Source organism: Mus pahari, chromosome 20 (assembly GCF_900095145.1).
Source record: "Mus pahari chromosome 20, PAHARI_EIJ_v1.1, whole genome shotgun sequence".
NCBI classification, from domain to species: domain Eukaryota; kingdom Metazoa; phylum Chordata; class Mammalia; order Rodentia; family Muridae; genus Mus; species Mus pahari.
In genome coordinates, this window is record NC_034609.1 from 41,879,527 (window position 1) to 41,902,163 (window position 22,637).

Below are 22,637 nucleotides of genomic sequence, written 5' to 3' on the forward strand. Positions count from 1 at the left end.
TCTCTCTCTCTCACACACACACACACACACACACACACACACACACACACCATACCACACATACACACATGCCCCCTGTTCCAGGGGTCTCCCACCACCTTCCCTCGTCTCCCTTTCCGCCATCCCCATCCTGTTCCTCACCCCTTCGAGTCTGAACTGTTTCTCTTCTCTCTGTTTCTCTCTTAATACACAGAGTTTTACAGCAAACTCTGTGTTTTATCCTCTCAAGCATCCACACCTAAGCTCGGGGGGGGGGGGGTAACAAGGAATCTCCCCGTTACTTCAGGTTGCCTTCCTAGGTGGTCAGTCAGGTTAACTCAGCAAGGGCTGCATTCCTGAAAGCATGGTTAACATTGCCAGAGTTCTTACTAATAGAGGAATGAAGGAGTGGCTGGGCTTTGCTTTGCTTTGGTTCTCCCCACCCCTCCCCACCCCTCTGTGGTACTTGCTCCTGCTGGGATCAGATCACCACATCTTCTCTCTAGGCTTTTCTCTAGCCCAGAGTGGCATACTTGTAGCTCCAGAGAATTTGAGTATTGAGAGAAGAGTGCACGCAATGATGTTTTACTGGACAGTCATTGAAGATCAGTATCGGAACACAGTCAGTCAACATGAACATGTAAAACTACAGAGGGGATTTGTGCCATCGTTTCAATGGGGCCTTTCCCTGGGTTCACTGGATTTGGAAGTACTTGCTATATGCGGTGGCTATTTCTTTTCAATGTTCTGGTGTAGCACCTAACTTCCAGGAGACAGATAATCAAGCAATCTGAGGGGTTTTAGCTTTCCGGATGGTTTTACTGTTTGCTCCCTTATAGAAGAAATGGGACTTGACTATTTCGCTAATGACCCAAACCCTCATCAAAGGGAAAACTGTCGTTATTTCTGTCTCACCTTTGGGCTGGGTAATTCCCATTAGGTTTTCTGGGAAGCCAAAATGTTCAGGAGAGGAGAATGGAGGGAAACACAGCCCTCTTGGCCATTTGAAAGGAAATGATGACAGACCTCGTACAAGAAAAGAACAAAACATAATGATAAATCATGTTATTATATGACAGATTGCTTTCAGTGTGGGAAGCTGAACCTTGAAGACAAACAGTAAAGCATGAGAACTTGATTAAAAGCACAAACCAGGCAGCTTCTTAGCGCTAAATTAAATTATTGTCTTCGATACATAAATATATAGATATGCATGGTACCCTTTCTGCTCCCTGGGGACAATTCATCTTCTCTGCAGTTTGTCCCTATACTTAATGACTGATAATGGATTTTAAAAGAGTATTTAAAAAGCCTAGCCTCTTGAGATTCTATTTTGAATGGAAATTTTCTCCCAACATATTGCATTTTAGAAAATTAAAGGCAAGGCTCACGTTGGCATAACATTGACGTGTGTGGATTGGAGTCATTTTCCCATTCTCTTGATTGTCTTGGTGGTTAATTGTGAAATGGAGAATGTGACATATGTCCTACATGAGTTTACTTGCCTGTGTGTGTGCCGAAGTGGTATAGAATAGCTCTTCGAGAATGGAAGTGGAATGTGACCTTGGCCTAGAAGGGTCAACAGCCTCTTTCTGCGAAATACCAAATAGTTACAAATCAGACTGTCCTCCTCCTCCTCCTCCTTCTCCTCCTTCCTCCTCTTCCTCATCTTCTTTCTCCTTTTCCTCCTCCTCCCTCCCGTCTTCTTTAAAAATCTATTCAACTCTACATATGTAGAACAGTAGCTAAGGTCACATGTAATAGATGTGACATTATCTCACAAATTTTATTTGCAAAAACAAGCAGTGGGCTAGAACTGTGTGGTAGCCGTGGGCTCTTGACCTCAGGTTGAGAGTGATGTGTGGTACTATTGCCAGCTCAAAAGCTTTTGTGTCTCTCGATGCACTCTAGACCTTCATGCCAGCCTGTGGGAGCATAAGTAAGTCCAGATTCCAAGTTTTACCTGCCTTAGGGAAGATACTAGAATGTTCCATGCTGTGATGGTTTGTAGATGGTTGGCCCCGGGAATGGTACTATTAAGAAGTGTGGCCTTTTTAGAGTAGGTGTGTCACTGTGGGCATGGTCTTAAGACCCTGACCTTAGCTACCTAGAAGTCAGTATTCTGCAAGCAGCCTTCAGATGAAGATGTAGAACTCTCAACTCCTCCTGCATCATGCCTGCCTGAACGCTGCCATGTTCCTACCTTGATAATAATGGACTGAACCTCTGAACCTGTAAGCCAGCCCCAATTAAATGTTGTCCTTTATAAGAGTTGGCTTGGTCATGGTGTCTGTTCATGGCAGTAAAACCCTAAGACACCTGCCTTAAGTTCCAATTCCATCCACACCTAATTGTCAGTCTGTGAAGGAGAGCTCAGCATTTCAGGGGGAGATCCCATTAAGTCTCCCTCCCTGTTCTCATCAACAGGGGAAGCTGAAAGAGTAAGAACCACACTCCACCCCCTTGCATCTAGGAACCAGCGTGGAATCGGTATGAGCATCACCTGCCAGTCTTAACAGACCCACATAGATAATATTGACTTCATGCCCACAGCTGGTCAGCCTCTAGACTTATAGTTCATGCAAGAGCTCCTGGACTGCCCAAGTTCCTACTGGCCCAAAGATTTTTATTCTGGACTGGAAGAATCAAATATAAAGGGGGAATGAGAACCTAAGTCAACCTTTTCCTGTGGAAGGCAACGTCCTAGCAAGTAGCTGTGTTCTGGCAAGAAGATGAGCTTTTTCTATGCAAGCAAATATTCATTCCATATGCAAGCAAATATTCATTCCATAACACACAATGTACAGGTGCCTGTAGAGCCCTAGGGACAGAGCCTTGGGGATAGAATGGCCATCTGGGAAATATTCTGCTCCAGGAGAGCTCATAGTCTGGTACAAAGCAAGAGATGAAAACACCCAAGTGCCCTGTAGCCTACCACCATGCTTAATTCTTAGCATCAAACCTGCAGCAAGTGTGGTATTCGTGTTGGGGTCCAACTGTGGTTCCGCATCTTCCATTTTCTCTCTCTCAGGGTGTCCAGATGCCACCTCACACCAGGCTGGAAGGATGAAGCAGAGTCTGGAACGGGTGGGCTCTGTGGGTTCCCACTCTGGTGGGGAGTGAGTGCCTGGGGGAGGAGCATTGAGAAAGCCTTCCCTGAGGATCTTAATGAAACAGCTCTCTGAGACTATCTTAGCTGGTGCATAGACCTTTATTCAGGGTGGGCTCATATGCGGACACTTTCAGAGGGTTGAGCCAGGGCTCTAGATATGAACCTCAGAGAAAGGGAAGGGGTCCTTCTTAGGGTGAAGTTTTATTGCCTGAGGCTGGGGATACCTCATTTGCATGGAGGTATTCCAGGAAGTTGAACCTGTAATTTCACCAGGTAGAGTGTGGTTTGAGCTCCCCGGATCAGGCAGAGAGGAGGAAGGCCCTGCTAAGAAAAGGGAATTCTCTATTTTGCTCAGGGAAGCTGTCTGGACATGGTAGGCTACAACCTTATTAGTGAGGTAACAATCAAGGAGACAAGACACTTATGTGAGGACAGACAGCTGTCACTGATGTGAGGACCGGTGCCCCTCATGATCTGTAGACCCAAGAAATCTTTCAGGGAGGTTGGTTCCTGTGTCTACATAAATTATAGGTTGGTATTTTATTTGAAGCCAAAGTTTCCAAAGGGGTCTGAACTACTCAAATATCTGCACAAAAGATAGAGACGAAGCTATCTCTTATTGCGCAGCCGCTCTTATGAAACGGGAACACCTTGGTGTCCAGCATTAGCAAGCAGCTTTATGGATGTGCTGTCTACACCAGGACATACAAAGAGGCTGCGGAAGACAATGTAGTTGATCTATTTATTGATGTAAATTATTCACGGGGAGAATTTATCTGCCTAATGTGACAAAGGGACTTTTTAAATTCACTTTATATCCCACTCATTTCCCCCTATCGGTCACAACCCCCTCCCACAATCCTTCCCCCATTCCTCCCCCCCTTCTCCTCTGTGCAGGTGGAAGCGTCTCTGGGTAGCGCCCGACCCTAGCACATCGGATCTCTATGGGGATAGGCCTATCCTCTCCCACTGAGGCCAGACAAGGCAGCTCAGCTAGAATGTATCCCACACACAGGCAGCAGCTTTTGGGATAGCCTCTGCTCCAGTTGTTTGGGACCCACATGAAGACCAAGCTTCACATCTGTTTCAGATGTGCAGGGAGGCCTAGGTCCAGCCTGTGTATTCTTCTTGGTCGGTGGTTCAGTCTCTGAAAGCTCTAAGGGAACAGGTTACTTGACTCTGTTCGTCTTCCTGTGGAGTTCCTATCCCCTTTGGGGTCCACAATCCTTCCCCTTATTCTTCCATAAGAGTCCCCAGGCTCCATCTTCTGTTTGGCTGTGAGTGTCTACATCTGTCTGAGTCAGCTGCTGGGTGGATCCTCTCAGAGGACTGTCATGCTAGACTCATGTCTGCTAGCATAACAGAATATCAATAATATCAGGGATTGGTGCTTGGCCATGAGTTGCTGGCTGACCGTTCCCTCAGTCTCTCCTCCATCCCCCATCCCTGCTTTTCTTGTAGACAGGATAAATTTGGGGCTGAAAGTTTTGTGGGTGGGTTAGTGTGACAACGGGACTTTTGTTTTGCTTTAAGATCGTGTCTCACTATATAGCCCAGGGTAGCCTTAGACTTATAAATCTTCCTGCTTCAGCCTCCAGAGTTCTGGGATTACAAGTATGTACTATCATGTCCAGCCGATGGGGAAGTCAAAGTAATTACTGATAGACATACAATTTGTAAGTTTGTTTAAACATACATTATCATGTATAGCTAATGGAAAGATAAAGAGTTACCCCTTTCTTTCCTGTCCCCTCCATCAGACTGCATTTTAGCCTTTCATATTTATAGACGACCACTCCATAATGTGTCCTGGGATGGGTGCAAGCAAGGGACTCTCCAGTCTGTATGCCCACCTATATCCAGAAGCACTTACAGTTCACATTCCCACAGAAATACTAGATTTACAATCTCCAAGTCCTATAGTTATTTTCAAGTGTTTCTTGAGAGGGGGGAGGGGTGCTCTTTTCTGCATGTCTTCCCGGAGATGTGTGAACCCCCATGCCTCCTGATAACTCTCTGGAAAGCAACGTAATCCAAAGGTTCTCACTTTGTAGTGTTTGCGGTAAGATTGCAGAATCTTAGCCTTTGAGTGTTTTCAGATTACTCCCATTTAAGCATCTGCGATTCGTTATCGTAAATATCACAGTTGTGTGAGACCATATGCTTCAGTTTGAAGCGGATATATAAAGAAAGAAACGTGAGCTGTAAATCTCAAGAACCTTAGACTTGCCGCGGGTACGTTCAAAGAACATTCTGAGACACGTAATCACAGTAATAGACTTGAGATCCCATAGAAGAACCCTTCAATTGCAAAAGTTGCCACTTTTGATGGAAAGCTATGATTTACATTTGGCTCATGTGCTCCCATGATAATTCAGGTGGGAAGAAACAGAGCGCAAACACTTTGGGCTATCTTGCTGTTTACTTCCTTCCTGGGAAAGGGGCAAAGGTTATTGTACAGTGAGGAAATCATGAGACCCTAGAAGACCACTAATAAGTGACAAGACCCACATGGCCAAGATGTACTATTGTTTCATTATCCGGAGCTCCAGTGCATAAAGTATGCAACATCTCTTGGCAACCAGAGGATGAATAGGCATGACCTCAGGGCTGCTTGTGCTCCTGCTAACATCACAAATATCCATATGTGCATGCAAGAATTAATTGTGCCCTGTGTACTACAAGCCAAATCACTGTATTTGAATTTCTTGATTGGCTCTTGTCACCTGGACAGAAACAGTTGGTCATCATAGCTGGTGAGAGTTTCATCCACTGCAATCAGGAAGGAGGTGGGTGAGTTAATTCGTTGCAACCACAGTGAGTCCACTAATCTCCTGGGTTGTTCTCTCTGTGCTAGGACAGGCACTGAGCATAGCTGGAGAGGAACAGAATTAGGAAGTTCCTGCCCTCACAGAGGGCCTGGATTTCCACAGTGCTGATTGAGAGAAAATGTTTGAGGTACAGAACGTAGCATGTTAGGGGCTGTGGTAGTTTGACTGAGACATCTCTCTTAAAACTCTTCGCATCATGACAGGAACATACTCTAGGAAAGACATACAATGCCGCCTTAGGTCATGCCCTTCAGCCTCAACATATTTGCATATATTTACATATATTCTAATATTTACACTGTCTTCAGAAAGTATTTCTAGACTCTTCTGGAGTCCACATGCCCTTAGTCTGTCTTCCCATAGACTTTGACCCATGTGTGATTTGGGTTATTTGCTCTATGGGTTCCCCTGATTGGTCTCTTGACTTGAAAATTCTGCTCAATTTACTCTTTGATAACACTTTTGGCTTCAAGCAGAGAGTGTTTGGCCTCCCATTGGGCCGGGTCCTTCTAGACCATGGAACAGTTTTCTACACCAGTCATCCCATATCCCCCAGGTCACAGGGCAGTGGTCTGTGTTTGATGCAAAACACATTGTTCCAACTATTCTCTTTATACCTTAAGGAATAGTCTTTACCTCTAAAAGTCTCATCTTCCCTTATGTAGAAAACAGTGCTTTCATGGAACTATGGGAGATTTAAAAATCATTGGTGTTCAGGTAGTGGGCTCTCCGCTGAGCACATGGAGAAAGCTCTATAAATGGGCACTACTATTAAGGAACTCAGATGCCACATTTAAAAGACAGCACTGATATATTCCAGTGAGTGCCTTGCAAATCTGGAAGAAAGAGTTTTTGTGATCTTCGGTGTATGTTCATATGAGCCAAGGGCCATTCATGCTAACTAGACGCGTGGAATAAATGTGATTGGGTATTACGGCATCTCTAGCTACATCGTAAACCAAGGCTTGATGTTTCCTATATATGCCAATACTTTACAGATTTTTTTTTTTGATACCCAACTAACTTGTCCACTTCTACAAAACAAACTCATTCAAGACCAGCTTATTAAATTTTATGCAAAAAAATCGAGTTTTGTAACTAAGCACGAATAAACTCAATTGTCTAGAACAAATTCAATCTTGTAACAAATCCCATGAAAATTAGGTGAAGATTGCCTTTCTAAGCCATTTTTTAGAAAGCTCGGCTCTCTGGTGATACAAGATACATTTGTTGATACGTTCCTGCCTCGGTGCCTCTGGGAATGGTGAGCCTGCTCACTGGTTGGCTTCCTTCCCCTGCTGGGTAGAATTTATTACACTGAGTTATGAGCTGTCTGTTTGTAATTTCTACCATATGCTACTTATTTGGCCTTTCGACATGATGACGAAATGGAACACTGGGCTTCAATATGGCAGCCCTCCAAATCTTCACAGGGTCAACTTTCTGGACTCTAAATACCACAGAGGTAGATAGCACGCAGTATTCATCTTTGTCTTGGCATTTGTTCCTTCCTGCCTAGTATCATGCACACTGTGAGTGAAGAAATGACATGCTTAATGGGCTGCTGGATAAATATGTTGAGCTTTGGGATAATCTAATTCCTCCTCCATTGTATGAGAATCATCTAACACTGGACTCTCTCCCAATACATTGCTCAGTAGTCAAACATGTTCCAGTTGAAAGGATCCAGTGACAGGCAAATTATCTCATCCAGAGAGAACCCGGCTTCTAAGTGATAGCCTGAACTTCTGTAGGCATTTCCAGGATAGAGATAAATATGAGGTCAGAGAAATACCAACATTCGCCTTACAGAGCTCCCTATCTGCACAGCTGTATCTCCTTCCCTCCCCCTCTCTCTTTTGCATATTCCATGTGCTTCTGCAGGAGCTCAGAACATCTCCCAAGTGCACTCCTGTCCTCTTCCTTGATTGATTGACATTTCTGAAAGGCTCTTAGAGAAAGGAGTCCTCCACTGCCCTTTTGTAGGTACAGCCCTCTCTCAAGACTGCAAATCTATGACTCCTTAAAGAAGTAAAGGCACCCCACTGAATGAAAAAAAAAAAAAGAAGAAGAAGAAGAATATGCTGGAGGAGACGGTGTATTATAGATAAAGGGGCAGAGAATAGTTAGAGGTAGGGATATCTGGGAGAGTCGAGAGTGGAAAAGACCAGACTGAACTGTACCATCTGGGGAGAGGGGAGAGAGGAGAACCAGGTACAACAGCCAGAAGATCCAAAGGTACAAAAAGAGAGCAGGTAACCAAAGTGATTAGGTTATATAGGGGAAAGCAGCCCAGCTCCCACCACCAGGACTAGAGAAGTTCAGGGTAGGAGGGAGGGTATCCCGCGGTGTGCGGGCTAGGAAGGCCCTGTGACAGGTAGGGGCTGAGGGACCACAGGGAGAACTTGGCAGCCAGGTTTTGATAGTTAACTAGGCACCTCAGCTATTGATTGCCGGTTTGAAACCTAACGCCCACCCCTGCCTTGGTCTTCCCAGCATCAGATCTCCCATAGTGCTTTGCTTTCACAAGCCAGAACCACAGTGATGGTGATGCTTCCATTTGCCAATGGTCTACAAGTCTGCGAGCTTGGATAGAACACTCTGCCTCTGAACCATGGACCCACAGGGCTGGCCAGGGAAGTGGTGCCATAGCTTTTTGCCATCTATCTTCTGGTTCTGTGCTGGGTGCACACGCTTCTTCTTATAGGCTCTGTCCTCCATAAAGACGTCTGCTGATAGAGCCTGGAGGAATGTGGGACCTCAAGACTCGCCAGGGTATCAAACCCCGTTGGGCTCTGGATTCCAGGGTACCCTGCCACCAGTGGGCACCCCCATGACTGTAAGTGTAAGAGCATTTATCCTTACCATAGTAGAGGAAGCCTCTCCTCGTGTTCACTTACCCCGGAGATACTCACAGGGAGGGACACAGATATGCACCCAGCTTAGTAGGGCAAGATGAGCTAAGGGCTTTGTAAGGAGGCTAGATGACTCAACCGAAGTCATCAAGGAGATCTCGTACACCCCTGGATGTGGTGCTTCTCAGCCCTGCCGAATCCATGGCTTTGTCTCATTGGCTGGGGGAAGTTTCTGATCGTCACACTCATGCAAACATTCACCTGCATTCATGCCATGGTTCCTCAGTTGGATGTGGGGAGTGGTTCCAAGGTTGGGCTGTCAGCTTGCCGTCCTGGAGTTGATCAAGTACAGTGTCAGGCTCTCTGCCATGTGCAAATCCACACCATCTCCAGCTCCAAACTCATAATCACCCTGGGACAGACTTGTTCAGCGTCCAATCAGAGAGTAGCTTTCCATGCTTTAAAAGACACTGAAGATGAGAGTTTGACAGAAAACAGAAAACTGGGAACTAGCAGCTCAGTTTTTAATGGTCTGCAGAAAGAAAAAAAAAAATCTCCTGAAAGCAGATATGGTTTCTGCCTTTTCCTAAGAAGAAACCCTTAAGGGTTTACATGGCAAAAATAGGTTTGTACTAAGGATTTCCTTGGCTGAATCATTCATTATATCTTCCTCTGACATGATAGAATTGAGACTCTGTTTTATCAAAGTTGGAATTGATGCGTGAGATGGTATTAAGGCTGTTTCATGAGTACTGCGTGTCTATCAAATCCACACAGTCTTTGGAAGTACAAATCCACTCCTGAGCTCATCTGTCATGCTGAGAGACTCCCAAGACCTCACACAAGTCCTGTGGATGTCAGAACGATTCCGAGCCAAACACGGAGCAGAGCATACAGCCCAGTGCATGCAGGGTGCAAGATGGTATCACAAATGGAGACTGGAGCACGGGCCAGTCATCACCGTGTGCCCTGCCATGAGTGGCACTGCACACTTGTGAATGGCGAACTAGTCCCCAGAAGGCGAGAGCAATTCTGGCTTGGGAAACCACAGGAAATGTTGTTTGTGTCTTTCATGCAGTTCTAATGAAGCTCTGGACTAAGCCCACACATTCTTTCAGAAGATGCTAGTGCCTCTGGGTACCAATGGGATATGGAGGGGCATGAAGGGCCATTGGGTTGATATTGTACATCCCATGGTGGGTCCATCTGATGGTTCTGAACCAAGCAGCAGTTTATTTATTAGAAAGTCCTTGTTCCCCGAGCCCCCAGATATTGAACTTCAACTAATATATGAGCCCTTTGTGCTCTCAGGACAGTTGAATTCTGTGGTTTTGGTTAGGCAAACGGTCCTGGGAAGAAAGATTCAGCTTAACGTGAGAGAGAATAAAGTTTGTGTTTACCCATACAGGGACAGTGCCAAGATTCCGAAGATGACTAAGGAAGGTAGTCCTGTGAGCAGATACAGTTCAGAGAATTTGCAAGGCAGTCGGAGGCAAGTTGGCGTCTCGGAATCATCGTTGCGGTTGAATCTGATAAGTGCTATAGATCAGGACTTCTCTTCACACTGAAGGGGCCGTTCTCTGGGTGTGTGGGTAGAGGTGATGGGTATAGATCCCGTCTGGGGGAGGCTGTAGCTCCCAGGACGACTGACTCACAGCCCTCCCTCCCAGTTCACATGCATCCTTGCACCAGTACTCAAAGACTGTGGGCATCACTGTGGGCCAAATTTATGGCAGATGCAGTTGGCAAGCCTCAAGCAAGGCCTACAACCTTAAGAACCATTATCCCATCACAGACGGGAGCGGATGGGCCACAGAGGCGGCCAAACGCCCTTATAAGTATTTCACAGGACCCGTGTATTAGCTCAGATCTCTCTGTAGGAGGAGAGAGGTCTTCAGTACTTAGCAGAGCAATGTAAATCCATCTGCATTTTCCCTTTTCCTGGTAGTACAGCTTAATTTTCTCCCCTGCTCCACTTTCTGTGATGGTGAGAAGTCTGTGCCTTTGGGGTTTGCATCCCTGAGAACCAACATTCGAAACAAAGAAACGAGAAAGCGCTGACATCCGGGTCAGGAAGATTAAGCCCCTTAATTCATGTGCCAAACTTCCCATTTCAGTGGTGGCTTTTGTCTCCCAGCTAAAGTTTGTCTTTTTGTGACATTTACATTAAGCCCAGAGGACATTTTGAGTGGAAACACGCTGAAAGCATAATTGAAACGCCAAGTGGTGCCGTTCATCTAATTTGCATTTTCCCCCAGGTGGGGCGGCTTCACCTCCCTCCCCCTCCTCCTGGGGTGCTCACAGATTATCTCAAAGAATGATGTTATGCAATGGATGCCCATAAATCCTCGAGGAGGGCGCATAACATGGCTAGCTTTTTCTTTTCTTTTCTTTTCTTTTCTTTTCTTTTCTTTTCTTTTCTTTTCTTTCTTTCTTTCTTTCTTTCTTTCTTTCTTTCTTTCTTTCTGTTTTTTTTTTTTTTAATTCTCTCTAGAAGCTATTTTAAATGTCACCATGATAAAGTATGTGAGGAAATTTCCAGTAGGTTCAAGGGAGCATGGACAGTTCAGCGGCTTCCCCCATCGGGGAGGGCTTAGGTATTTGTTCACAAGTTTAATTGCATATTAAAATTCTTCCTTTGAGTCATCTATGGAAATATCATTCAGAGCTACTAAGGCTTTGTGGGTTACCACTATAGAAACAAACATTTTAAATCATCATAAATCATCCAGTGCTTCCTGAGTTGTGTTCTTTAAATTCTGTACCTCTGGACATACACTGGCTTCATCTCCATGCCTGACTGGCCCCTCACTGATGCTGCAGAACCAAAAAAACCAGTTTCTAATAGGAGAGTGTAAGGCGTGGCCATTCTGTCAGTAGTATACCTTAATTGGGAATATAGTCTTAGAATAAGTAAGAATGTAGAGCCTCTTTTCTATAGGATAAATTTCTCTTTTAATAACCTCTTCATTGTGGACATCAAGTCTGCCTTACACGTCACTGGTTACCCCATAGGAGCCACCTTGTTTGATGCCTTTGCTAGGATGAGTATCTTCATCAACCCTTCATTTCCAGTGGATGTCAGATATACTATGCATTCCAGTCTTGGCTGCTGTGATAGGAATGTAAAATACCCCAATAGGCTCAACAGTTTGCTCCCCAGTTGCAGGTGCTGTTTTAGAAGACGGAGGGACATTTAGGAAGTAGAGGCTTGTGGAGGGAAGTGGGTTTACTGGGAGAGATTTGACCCTTGACCCTTTAGGTGTGACAACTCAGCTTCACTTCCTGTCTGCTCTGTTTCCTGATTATGCACACAGCATGCCTGGCTGCTAGTGTGCCTTCCCGCCATGCTGGACTGTATGCCCTAAGACTGTGAGCCAAGATAAACATTTCCTCTCTGCAGTTACTTCTTGTATCACAGTAAAGAGGAAAGTAGTTCATATACCTGGCTATCAGGCTTGGATTATGAAGTGGCTAGGGGGCAGCTGTAAGGGGTATAAAGGATGTGTAACCCAGGATTTCCAAGGAAGCACCAGATGGCAGTGAAAGGACTTTGAGACTAAACTCACCTCTTATTGATTGGAATTTTTAGGCTTGTTTTAACATATATTTATTAGAAAAGCACACCCTTTGGGTTCTGCGTTGTCTTAGTCACCTTTCTATTGCTGAGACAAAATACCGTGAGCATGGCAACTTACAAAATGCAGCATCTACTTGGGTACATGGTTCCAGAGAGTTAAAGTCCATGAGAGATGAGCAAAGAGGGGCAGGAATCAGCGAGCCTGCACCTTGGCCTGCAATACACTGGGGAGGATGAGTCTTAAAGCCTGCCCCCAGCGACACACCTCCTCCAACAAGCCCACACCTCCTGATCCTTCCCAAACAGCTTCACCAACTGAGGGTCAATTATTCTGACAGATGGGGTAAGGTGGCATTCTTATTCAATTTATGTGACACGCTACTATAGGCATGTTATATAAAAATTATCCTCCCTTCCCAGAAAGGAAGAGACTATCCACGTGGAGTTGGTATGGGTAGAAAAGAGGAATTGTAATCCTGAGGGTGAACTTAAAGCTCTCTATGGGGTGCCTTTTGAGGAAATATCACAGATTGGGTTTAAGTGGAGTTATCCTTATAAACAGTCTTTCAGTGTTACGTCTGCCGTGAGTGAAATGCTGGACCTTCACCTGCTTGATATCACTCTTCCTTCTCCATGCCCTTGGCAGGAAGCAATTGGGCTTCGCCCTACTAAGCAAAGAGGTTCACAGGCAGATGCACTGGACCTCAGAATCAGTGGAGCTGCATAGAGTGCCCGTCTCCATGGTAACAGCTCACTGTTCCTGATCTGAGCAAGGAGGCAGGACTCAAAAGAAGTGGGGGGAGGGGAGCACAGGATGTGGGGACACCCTCTGGGAGAGGGAAGCTATGCAGGAGGAGAGGGGATGGAGATTCCAGTGATCATCCTTGTCAGAGTCAAGTTCAGTCCCAAGAGCTCTGTGCACAGACATGTATCTTATTTTGATGCATGTCACAAGGGTCTGGGGAGCCCATTTTCCAGAAGGCAAGAGTAAAGGTGTGGGGTGCTCTGAGGTAGCAGGTCTCCAACAGGAGTCGGAATCAGCAAAGAGCTGAAAAAGCAGCATGAACACTGCCATTCCTGTGGCACAGAAGTAACTAACCACAGCGTGCCAGGTCCCCAGCCTCCACTCTATGCCAGGAATGGCCGGGAATTGTGGAAAGCTGGCATTCAGACAGGCAGTTTGTTATCTGACATCTCAGTTACTGGTGTGGTTTATACACTTGATTCATGAAGACTTTTTTTTTCTTCAAATTTTGTTTTTGTTTTTGTTTTTTTAATTAACATTCAGCTAGCATAAGATGTTAGTACCTTTGATGTGCTCGTCTGTCACCTCTGATGTCCTTACCAACACACCTCATGTGCTCATCTCTGGCTCTGATGACCTCACTATGTACCTCTCATGACCTCACTGGGTACCTCTGATGACCTCACTATGTACCTCTGATGACCTCACTGGGTACCTCTGATGACCTCACTGGGTACCTCTGATGATCTCACTGGGTACCTCTGATGACCTCACTGCCTCTGATGACCTCACTGGGTACCTCTGATGCCCTCACTGGGTATCTCTGATGACCTCACTGGGTACCTCTGATGATCTCACTGGGTACCTCTGATGACCTCACTGTGTACCTCTGATGACCTCACTGGGTACCTCTGATGATCTCACTGGGTACCTCTGATGACCTCACTGTGTACCTCTGATGATCTCACTGTGTACCTTTGACGACCTCCCCCTTGGGATATTCGTGAGATACCAATGGCGATTGAGATGAGAAGTTGCTCTTCTTCTCTGGATCCTCTACTACTAGGAAGTGAATGTACCTAGAACTTAAGCAGACAGGTCAGACTTGGGGTGCATTCTTGCCCCATACATTTCCATTTACCTGACCCTGATTAAACAAGTCCCCAAGTCAGTTTCTTCTCCTGTGAAGTGGCAAGTGTTGCTTCTACATTATTCTCCATGATACTCAGTGGGACTGTATTACCTCCAAGGAGACAAATTTATATTTATGTGGGAAGGAATACTGAGATACTTAGAAAAAAAAATAAGCTGTGGTAGACATGAAATACACAGACGAACATCAATGTATCCATGTTGTTAAAATTTTATGAGAGTGATAAAATTTAGGAAAATATATAAAACATCTCTTTAGGGAAGTAGGTAATGAAAAAGTAAAAAGCCAGAAAACATTGCTATTGTGTGGCCGTGTGAGGAAGAGAAGATATGGACCATGCATTGACACAATGCTGGGCAGTCAGGAGCCATGCAGCTTGCAGTGGTGAGTGGTGGGTGCCATGACTGGCCCGTTTGGCCTCGGCTGTGTTTTGGGACCAGGCAAAGCTGTAGTAAAGTATATGGAGAAATGAACTAGAACTTCTACCTTTACTAATACCTGGAGTCAGCCTGAACAGAGGAGACTGTGTGCATGTGACACGATATGTGTAGACTATGGAGTTCAGAGGAGACTGTGTGCATGTGGCATGATATGTGTAGAATATGGAGTTCAGAGGAGACTGTGAACTATACCCATTTCTACTGCAGGGCTCAACTAAGTCAGGAGGTCACCACAGGCCTTGATCTCAATTTGTAGCCTTGTCTCCAGCTTGCTCTGCTCACAACAGGACCAGGGCTCTCATCCCCACCAACAAAGCATCTTTTTACTCCTGGATAATAATGGGATTCAGAGAGAATGTCATGGTGGCTTCTCATATGAAATAAACGTGGTTGGTTTATTGTTAAACACATAGAAACGAATGTTAAAATGAGATTCATTTTTCTCCTCTGGGCTGTGAAAATAAACAGATAAAAAGTAGAGATATCTCGATACGGTTGATAGGTATGACACATGGCTTGTGTTAGGAAACAGAATGAAGAAGTGGCACCGCTAGTTATTCGATTTGGTCCCTAGTTTTAGTCTGAGCTGTCACCCTGACATACCCTGGAATCACCTGGGAGGGGAGTCTTAATGAGGACTTGTCTAGACCAGTTGGGCCTATGAGTCTGTGTAGGATTGTTTTGACTGTTAGGGAGCTCTGTTGTGGGTAATACCATCACCTTGGTAGGAGATCTCGACTAGCATGAGAGGACAGAGCACATAGGAGCAAGGAAACAGCGATCCTTGTGTTTATTCTCTCTCTTCTCTTGACTGGACATGATGCTTTGCATTCTTGCCTTGACTTCTCTGTAATCATGGACTGGAACCCGGAATTGTAAGCCAAATAAACTCTCTGCCCTCCATGTTGCTTTTGTTCAGACATTTTTCTGCAATGACAGAAATGCAACCAGGACAAACTGGGTAGGTGGTTAGGGGGTTCTAGGGTAAAAACTGTGCCAAGTACTTTCTGCCAGTGACAAAAATCTATGTATGGGAAGGTAGAGGGGGGAGGTGAAGAAGGAGAGACAGAGCCCAGGAGGAGTAGGCAGACAGCCTAGACATGAAAGACATTGATTGCTATGTGTCACTTTGCAGTGAGAAGCCATGGGCTCAGGAGAGTTGGATGGAGGCACTAGCCCATTGTAGAATGTGCAAGGATTCCCTTAAGGACCAAGGCTTTGAGTGACCTTCAGGGTCCCAATCCCTGGGCCCAGTCATCTCTCTCCTTGCTTCTTGCTTCCTGCCTTAGCCTCTGTGCCTGCCTCTCCCGCTTATATCTAGTTCACTTGGCACCACAGGGCTCTTGCACAAAGCTGTGATTCTGTCTTCCTGAAATGGCTCCTCTGTTACACATGGAAATGCTGGATTCACATCCATGTTCTTTGTTAAATTTCAAGCTAGAGACTGTTGGTTCTTGTGAGTGCTATGAAATCAGTGTCTCACACTATATGGGCTCTTATTCAGTATTTGTGGAAGATAGAGATGGAAGGGGGGAAATAGGAAGGGAAGAAGCAAGAACGGGACAAAGTTTGATATGAATCCAGGACTCCCTCAGTACTCTCTCTGTCTTCCCTTGCCTAATGCCTTTAGACCAGAGGCTGCCTGCTTCCATTCTGTCCATGGGCTATGGCCAGAGTCCTTATGCTGGCTGTGTGGCAGCAAGTCTCTGCAGGTCTTGTCATTTGGGAGTGTTGGTCCCAGTGGATGTGAGCTCTGTGCTAATGGCCCCTGTACAACTTATCTCCAAGAGCTGACACTGTGTAAGCCTGAGGAAGCTTGAGGACCAAGATAGTCATAGGAAGGGAGTCAGAGAACTGCAAGTATCAAAGTCCATCTGAGCAATCGTAAATATGGCCCTGGAGCCTGCAGGATAGTCAGGGCTATCTCTACAGTGACAGAACGGATGGAGCAATTATATATATTTAGGGGGGTATTTATTAGACTGACTCACAGACTGTGACTTACTTTGTTCAAAGCTGTCTGTCTAGCAATAGAAGGCCAAGAATCTTGTAGTTGTTCAGTCTACAAGGCTGGCTGTCCCCGTAGTCCCATTCTGGTGCTGGGGGCCTGGTAGATTCCTAGAGAGCTGCTGGTCTTCAGGTCACACTGGAGCCCTGCAGAAGTAGGTTCTAACACCAGTGAAGGAATGTTACAGCAGCAGGGCAGATGAGCTTGCCAGCAAGAGTGGGGGCAAGTAGGCCCAAAGCAAAAACTACCTTTTTTCCATGTCCCTTAATGTAGGCTGGTTTTTCCCACTTCTAATGGCCCAATCAAGAAAATCCACCACAGGCCTGCTTAGCACTTTGGGTTTTAGTTGGTTCTAGATATAGTCAAGTTGAGTACCAAGATCAGCGTCACATGGTGTGACTGAGAAGCAGTGAATGCAGTTTACCTCTCAGCTATGGGAGCAGGACTGAGCTCTGTGGGGTTCTGACATTCAGTTCTGAGCAGATCCCAGAAGGGCTCTACTCTGTTGGGTAACTATCCTTATGTAATGACGATGCTGTCACGAACCAGGATTCTTCTCTCCATTTCTCGTTTATAAACTATGTGGCCTGCTCTTTGCATTCCCCAAACCACAGTGACCTTATCTAGAAAGCTCCAAGTAGGGGGGATCGGAGTGGTGGTTGCTTCTTCTCTGCTGTGAAGATGAGATCGTGTGAGTAAACGCTCAGCCCTGGATTAGTGCGGAAGAGTGCTCCACCCACACCAGCGATCCTTGCTGCCAGCCGACGTCATAATGGTCATTGTAAGCACCACCTTCCTGGAAGAGCAAGGCAGCCTCAGCCCCTCAGACCTTTCCATAGCTTTAGCAGTATACTCAGACGCAAGTTGACATTGTCACCAAGAGACATAGAATATAACATTCCCAGAAGTAACATTGTAAGAGACGAAGGCTGAGAATAGCCCTGGTGCTTGTTGACAGAATCATTAACACAGTGACATCCTGGACTATGAGCCAATGACTAGGGTCAGTATAGTCTTTAGTGGTGACTAAGTAGTGATTTGGGGAAGCTACTCCATGTCTGAACCCCACAAAAGTCATGTTAGGTGAGCGAAGTCAAGCACAAAAGGATCCTGCTGGGAAGTTCTGTTACCCACTGGATGCAATGTATGGTGTTGTCTCTGTGGTTCCTTTACTGATGATGGTGTAGCCTCTAGGGAGGAAAGGAGCATTGTACTCAGTAAGGGAGGGAACCAGTCAAGTTCTGTGTCATGATCTGAGGGATGGGCACACAACTGTGCTGACTCCTCAGAAATGCATTGAGTTGCGTGTTCTATGTCTCATTACAGATTTATGGAGTAGACAAGCCTGCCAGGTAGAACATCAGACATGGTTGTGTCGTGCTCCTTATTGAGAGTTTTGCTTCAGTTACCTTCAGCCTGGTGCAATCTGAAAGTTTTAAGTCCAAAATGGCATTCACATGCACACACAAACACACACAAGTGTACACACACACACTAGTTTACACACATGGAACAGGGGATGGGGGAGAGGCAGAGGCAGAGGCAGAGACAGATATGGGGAGACTGACAGTGAAAGAAAGAGAAACACACATACATGCATAGTGAGACATGAACACAGAGAGAGAAGCAAGAGATGTTGAGACAGGGAAGGAGGGAAAGTGAGAAAGAGAGAGAGAGAGAGTATTTTATTGTTTATAGAATAAATAAACTTGGTGCAGCCAAATACTAGAGTATGATATCATGATCAGGATCCATGTAATGATTTTGATTCCATCTACTTAGCTTTTATTACAGAAAAGTGTTATAATCATGCTTTTTATTATGCATTATTGTTATTAATTTCTTACCACGCATACTTTATACATTAAACTTTATCATAAGCATACGTGTGCATAGAAATAAGGATATTATATATTCAGTTCTAGCCTGGGATGCACTGGGGTCTTAGAAACCATCTTTGAAACACTGGAGAGAAAACTCAGCAGTTATGAGCACTTACAGCTCATTGAGGTACTCAAGTTCAGTTCCTGGCACTGACACTGGGCAACTCATCTTTAACTGTCACTCCAACTGCAGGAGATCTAATGCCCCCATCTGGTCCCCACAGGTACTTATACTCATATGGTATACACTGATAGACATACAAATAAAGAAAAGTTAGTCTTTAAGAAAATACCCACTGTGAATAAGAATGTACAAGTATAATCCAATTCCATGCTCACCTACAAGGATCCTCAAAATCAGTAGCAGAAGGGAGGCAGGCAAGCAGATACAGGACACATGGAGAGAGCCAGAATAGTGGGATTTTGGGCCTGGTATAGAGGCACCCTAGAGGGGAGCATGGTTCAATGTCATCAGCACCACTGGTACCATTGTGTAAGACCCAGGTGGCTCATCCAAGAGCTTCAGACTCTATTTTTTTTTCTCACATAGTTAAATTATGACCTCATCTACCCATCCTCCATATCCCCAGAACCTCCATCTCCATCTCTCTCACATGCCCTTAGCCTGCATCAAGTGACCTGATTTTCTTGGCTTTCCATCTTGCCCATCTCCAAACCACTCTCTATAGCTCATGCCTATGACAGACATCTCTGGGACATCAAAGGGTTCTCATGTGATTTCCAACCCCGTTCTGCACTAGAACCAGACCACACACCTACTGCTGGTACAGTCCGTACGGTAGGATAAGTGGACGGCTTCCAGGAAACACCCTAATTTACTGGCTTTTTCTATTTGTTTCCAAAAAATACGTTTTTCAGAATGTCCCTCCACTTGCCAACACCTCTCACCCATTTTCAATTCACGACTCATAAGTGCCCCTGGGTGTCCTCTTTCCCCGAATTATTTGGCACCCCCTGCACTTTCATGAACTCCCATTGTTTCTTTGAGTAAGCTTGAATGCCTGAACGCTCTTCACCCTTTCTAGAACCTGCTGATCCACACAGTTTCAAGTTGCAGCTCAGTTATTGTCTTGTCAACACCATCTTTGATGGGTCTGTCTTCTGTGGCTCTGCTCCAAGACTCAGGCATTCCAGGTCACTTCCATCAAACAGACTCATCCATATCTGACCGTTACTTCATCCGCAGCCCTTAGTTAGGGGCAGGGCATGCCCTATTCCTCAGCCTCCACAATGCTGAACACTTGCCTAGAAACTAAAAGTGGACCAAGGCTATACGCTTTTGTGTTTTCCTCTTTGGGCAGACCTCCCATAGCCCAGGGTAGTCCCTAATTTGTTCTGTAGTCAAAGATGACTTTTTCTAATGTTCCTGCCTCTACCTCCAAATGCTAAGGATTATAGGCTCCTATGTCCATGCCCAACTTGAGCATCATTAGAGACCAAATACAGAGCATTGTGTGTTCCTCTCTTCCAGATGAGCAGCCTCCTAAGCCTAAGGTTATGTCTTGATCGGGTAATCTCCATCAGCATCGTCAAAATCACTCTGAGACAAGTGGTTTTGATCAGGATAAAGGGCGGCTTTGTGGAGTAGACGCACACACTCATACACCCATGCTTATCAAATCAGAGACTTCTCCAATGTTAAGCCATACAACTCCCTCACCTTTCTTCCACTGTTTGTCTTCCCTCCTTAGTGACCTTCAATGACTGCAAGGGCAACGAGAAGCTGCACTACGAGGTCTCAAGCCCACACTTCAAGGTGAACAGCGATGGCACCTTAGTGGCTCTCAGAAACATCACTGCGGTGGGCAGGACCCTGTTTGTCCATGCGAGGACTCCTCATGCCGAAGACATGGCAGAACTCGTGATTGTCGGGGGCAAAGACATCCAGGGATCCTTGCAGGTAACTCGGCTGCCGGGGATGGGTTGCAAGAGCAATGTTGGCTTCTGTATCACGTGGGAGATGAGGGCTTATTGTGTTGTTCTGGAGTCTTTATGGTGTTGTGGGCATTGCTATGAGTGACAAAAATCCAACCCCCCCCAAAAAAAAAACAAAAGGCGGGGAAGGCAGTGGGAACACGGGGGTGCAAGTAACTGACATACTTTAGACTTCCTTCTCCAGCAAGCGTGGCACCTAGGCAAGGGCATCAGCTCTGATTTGCATCTGCCTTCTGATTCCATCTTGCCCATTGGCTCCTCTCTGCGGGTATCCCAGTGCAGAGGTTCCCGGGCATGTCCACTTCCTTCTCCAGGCTGAATTAGCCTGGCTTCATCTCTTCCTGGTGACATCAACCAAAGCCTGTGGCTGATTCTCATCGGCTCTAACTATATCACATGCACATCCCCGAACTAGACACTGAACCACTTGGGACACCCTGCATGATGCTATGCCCTTTCCTGAAGATGTCTCCACCTGCCTAATACAGGGAGCAGGAATGAAAGAGGATAGTTACTTAAAAATTAATGCAAGGGCTGTTATCAAAGAAAGAGGGATGGGTATTTGGCATGCCAGGAACACAGTGGCTCTTATATTTATAGCGAAGTGAGCACTGCACACAGAATGACTTTTCCCCATCAACTGGCATGTATTCCCTTCCAGATACTCATGTATGCAAATCCCCAACACTCCCATATATGTGTATACCTGATGAGTGTCCCATGTTATATAAGTATAATTATTGTGGCTGGCAGAGACCTTTGGCGATAATCTGCAACCAAGTCTTCCTTCTCTGGGGCTCAATGACTCTGGTGTTTTCACTTTGAAAAGCACTCTGACAGACTCCCAGAAAACAAGGACATCAACAGTGGCCTTGTTCCCCAGCTAGGCATGGAGAGCCTTTTCCCGTGCCTGCTGCCCTGGCTCTCCTCTCTGAGAAACCCATGAGTCTCCATCTAGTGATGCACAACAAGCCTGCCTTGTCTGCAGTTGACTTCAGTAGATGACAGAGATTGCCGCCCCAGCTGGCTCGATTGCGCGGTGTAGAACTGACAAGAGCTACCTCCATACCGGCAGCGTCTCCACGGTCTTAGGGGAGTGGTACAACTTCTCGTCTGCAGACCGGTGGTGACGCAGGCTGGGATGACTCACAAGTGAGCATGCTGTCATCACACTCTTGACAGATGGGCCGAATGCCCTTGGCAGAACTGGAGTGTCTTTCCCAATGCCCCACTTGTAGGAGTAACCATCAGTTGGTCATGTATACACGTTTTTGAGGATGGACTCTGTTTACCGTGTCTGGGCAGAACGAACTCCAGGGTTCTCTTTTCTGTTTGTGAGTCTGCAAGTTAGGGGGAGATTGAAACACCACACATGCATGCATACACGTATGCACACAAACACCACTGATACTTCATCTATGATTTGATAGTTTCATGCAGTAAGCAGGGCGTTTTGATCACATTTGCCCCTGTTACTGTTTAATTAATCCCATGCCTTCTGAGTTCATTTCCAAACAAGTCCCCCTCACTTTTCAAGTCTTTCTATTCACGACTCATTGGGTCTCACCTGAGTTGCCTGCAGAAGCATTGACTTGGAGCTTGGGGTTAGTTACTGGATCAGGGGCCACTTACTAGTAACTAAGTCACTAAAAAAAAGAGTGACTTCCCCTCTCAGAAGCCGTCAACCAACAGTAGTTCGTCAGATAGGGATGGCAGATGATGAGCCCCTCTCCCATCCAGGATGGACCATTGACAGGCTTGGTCTTGTGCAGGAAGTCACAGCTGCAGCAAGTTCTGTACTGAGTACAAAGGCCACATCATATCCAGAAGACAGTAGGACATTGGTGACCGTATTTGCCAGTGGAGAAGTCATCCACACACAAAGGCAAGCCTGTTTCTTACTGGCTGGTGCTGGTTTCACGGCATCTCACTGACTTGTGGTAGAGCAACTTGTCAAACAACACAAGCAAACAACTGCCAGACTGTGAGACCAAAAAATAAATAGATAGATAGATAGATAGATAGATAGATAGATAGATAGATAGATGGATGGATGGATGGATGGATGGATGGATGGATGGATGGATGGATGGAT

The 22,637-nt window shown here is 45.7% G+C and overlaps 1 protein-coding gene across 1 annotated transcript in view; it reads left to right on the forward strand.

Annotated features, from left to right (window-relative positions):
• Cdh13 (cadherin 13) overlaps positions 1-22,637 on the forward strand; it is a 1,027,905-nt gene that overhangs the window by 375,111 nt on the left and 630,157 nt on the right. The window contains exon 3 of the mRNA XM_021220018.2: positions 20,299-20,507. Coding sequence (XP_021075677.1) covers positions 20,299-20,507 — 209 coding nt within the window. The remainder of the gene's footprint in view (positions 1-20,298; positions 20,508-22,637) is intronic.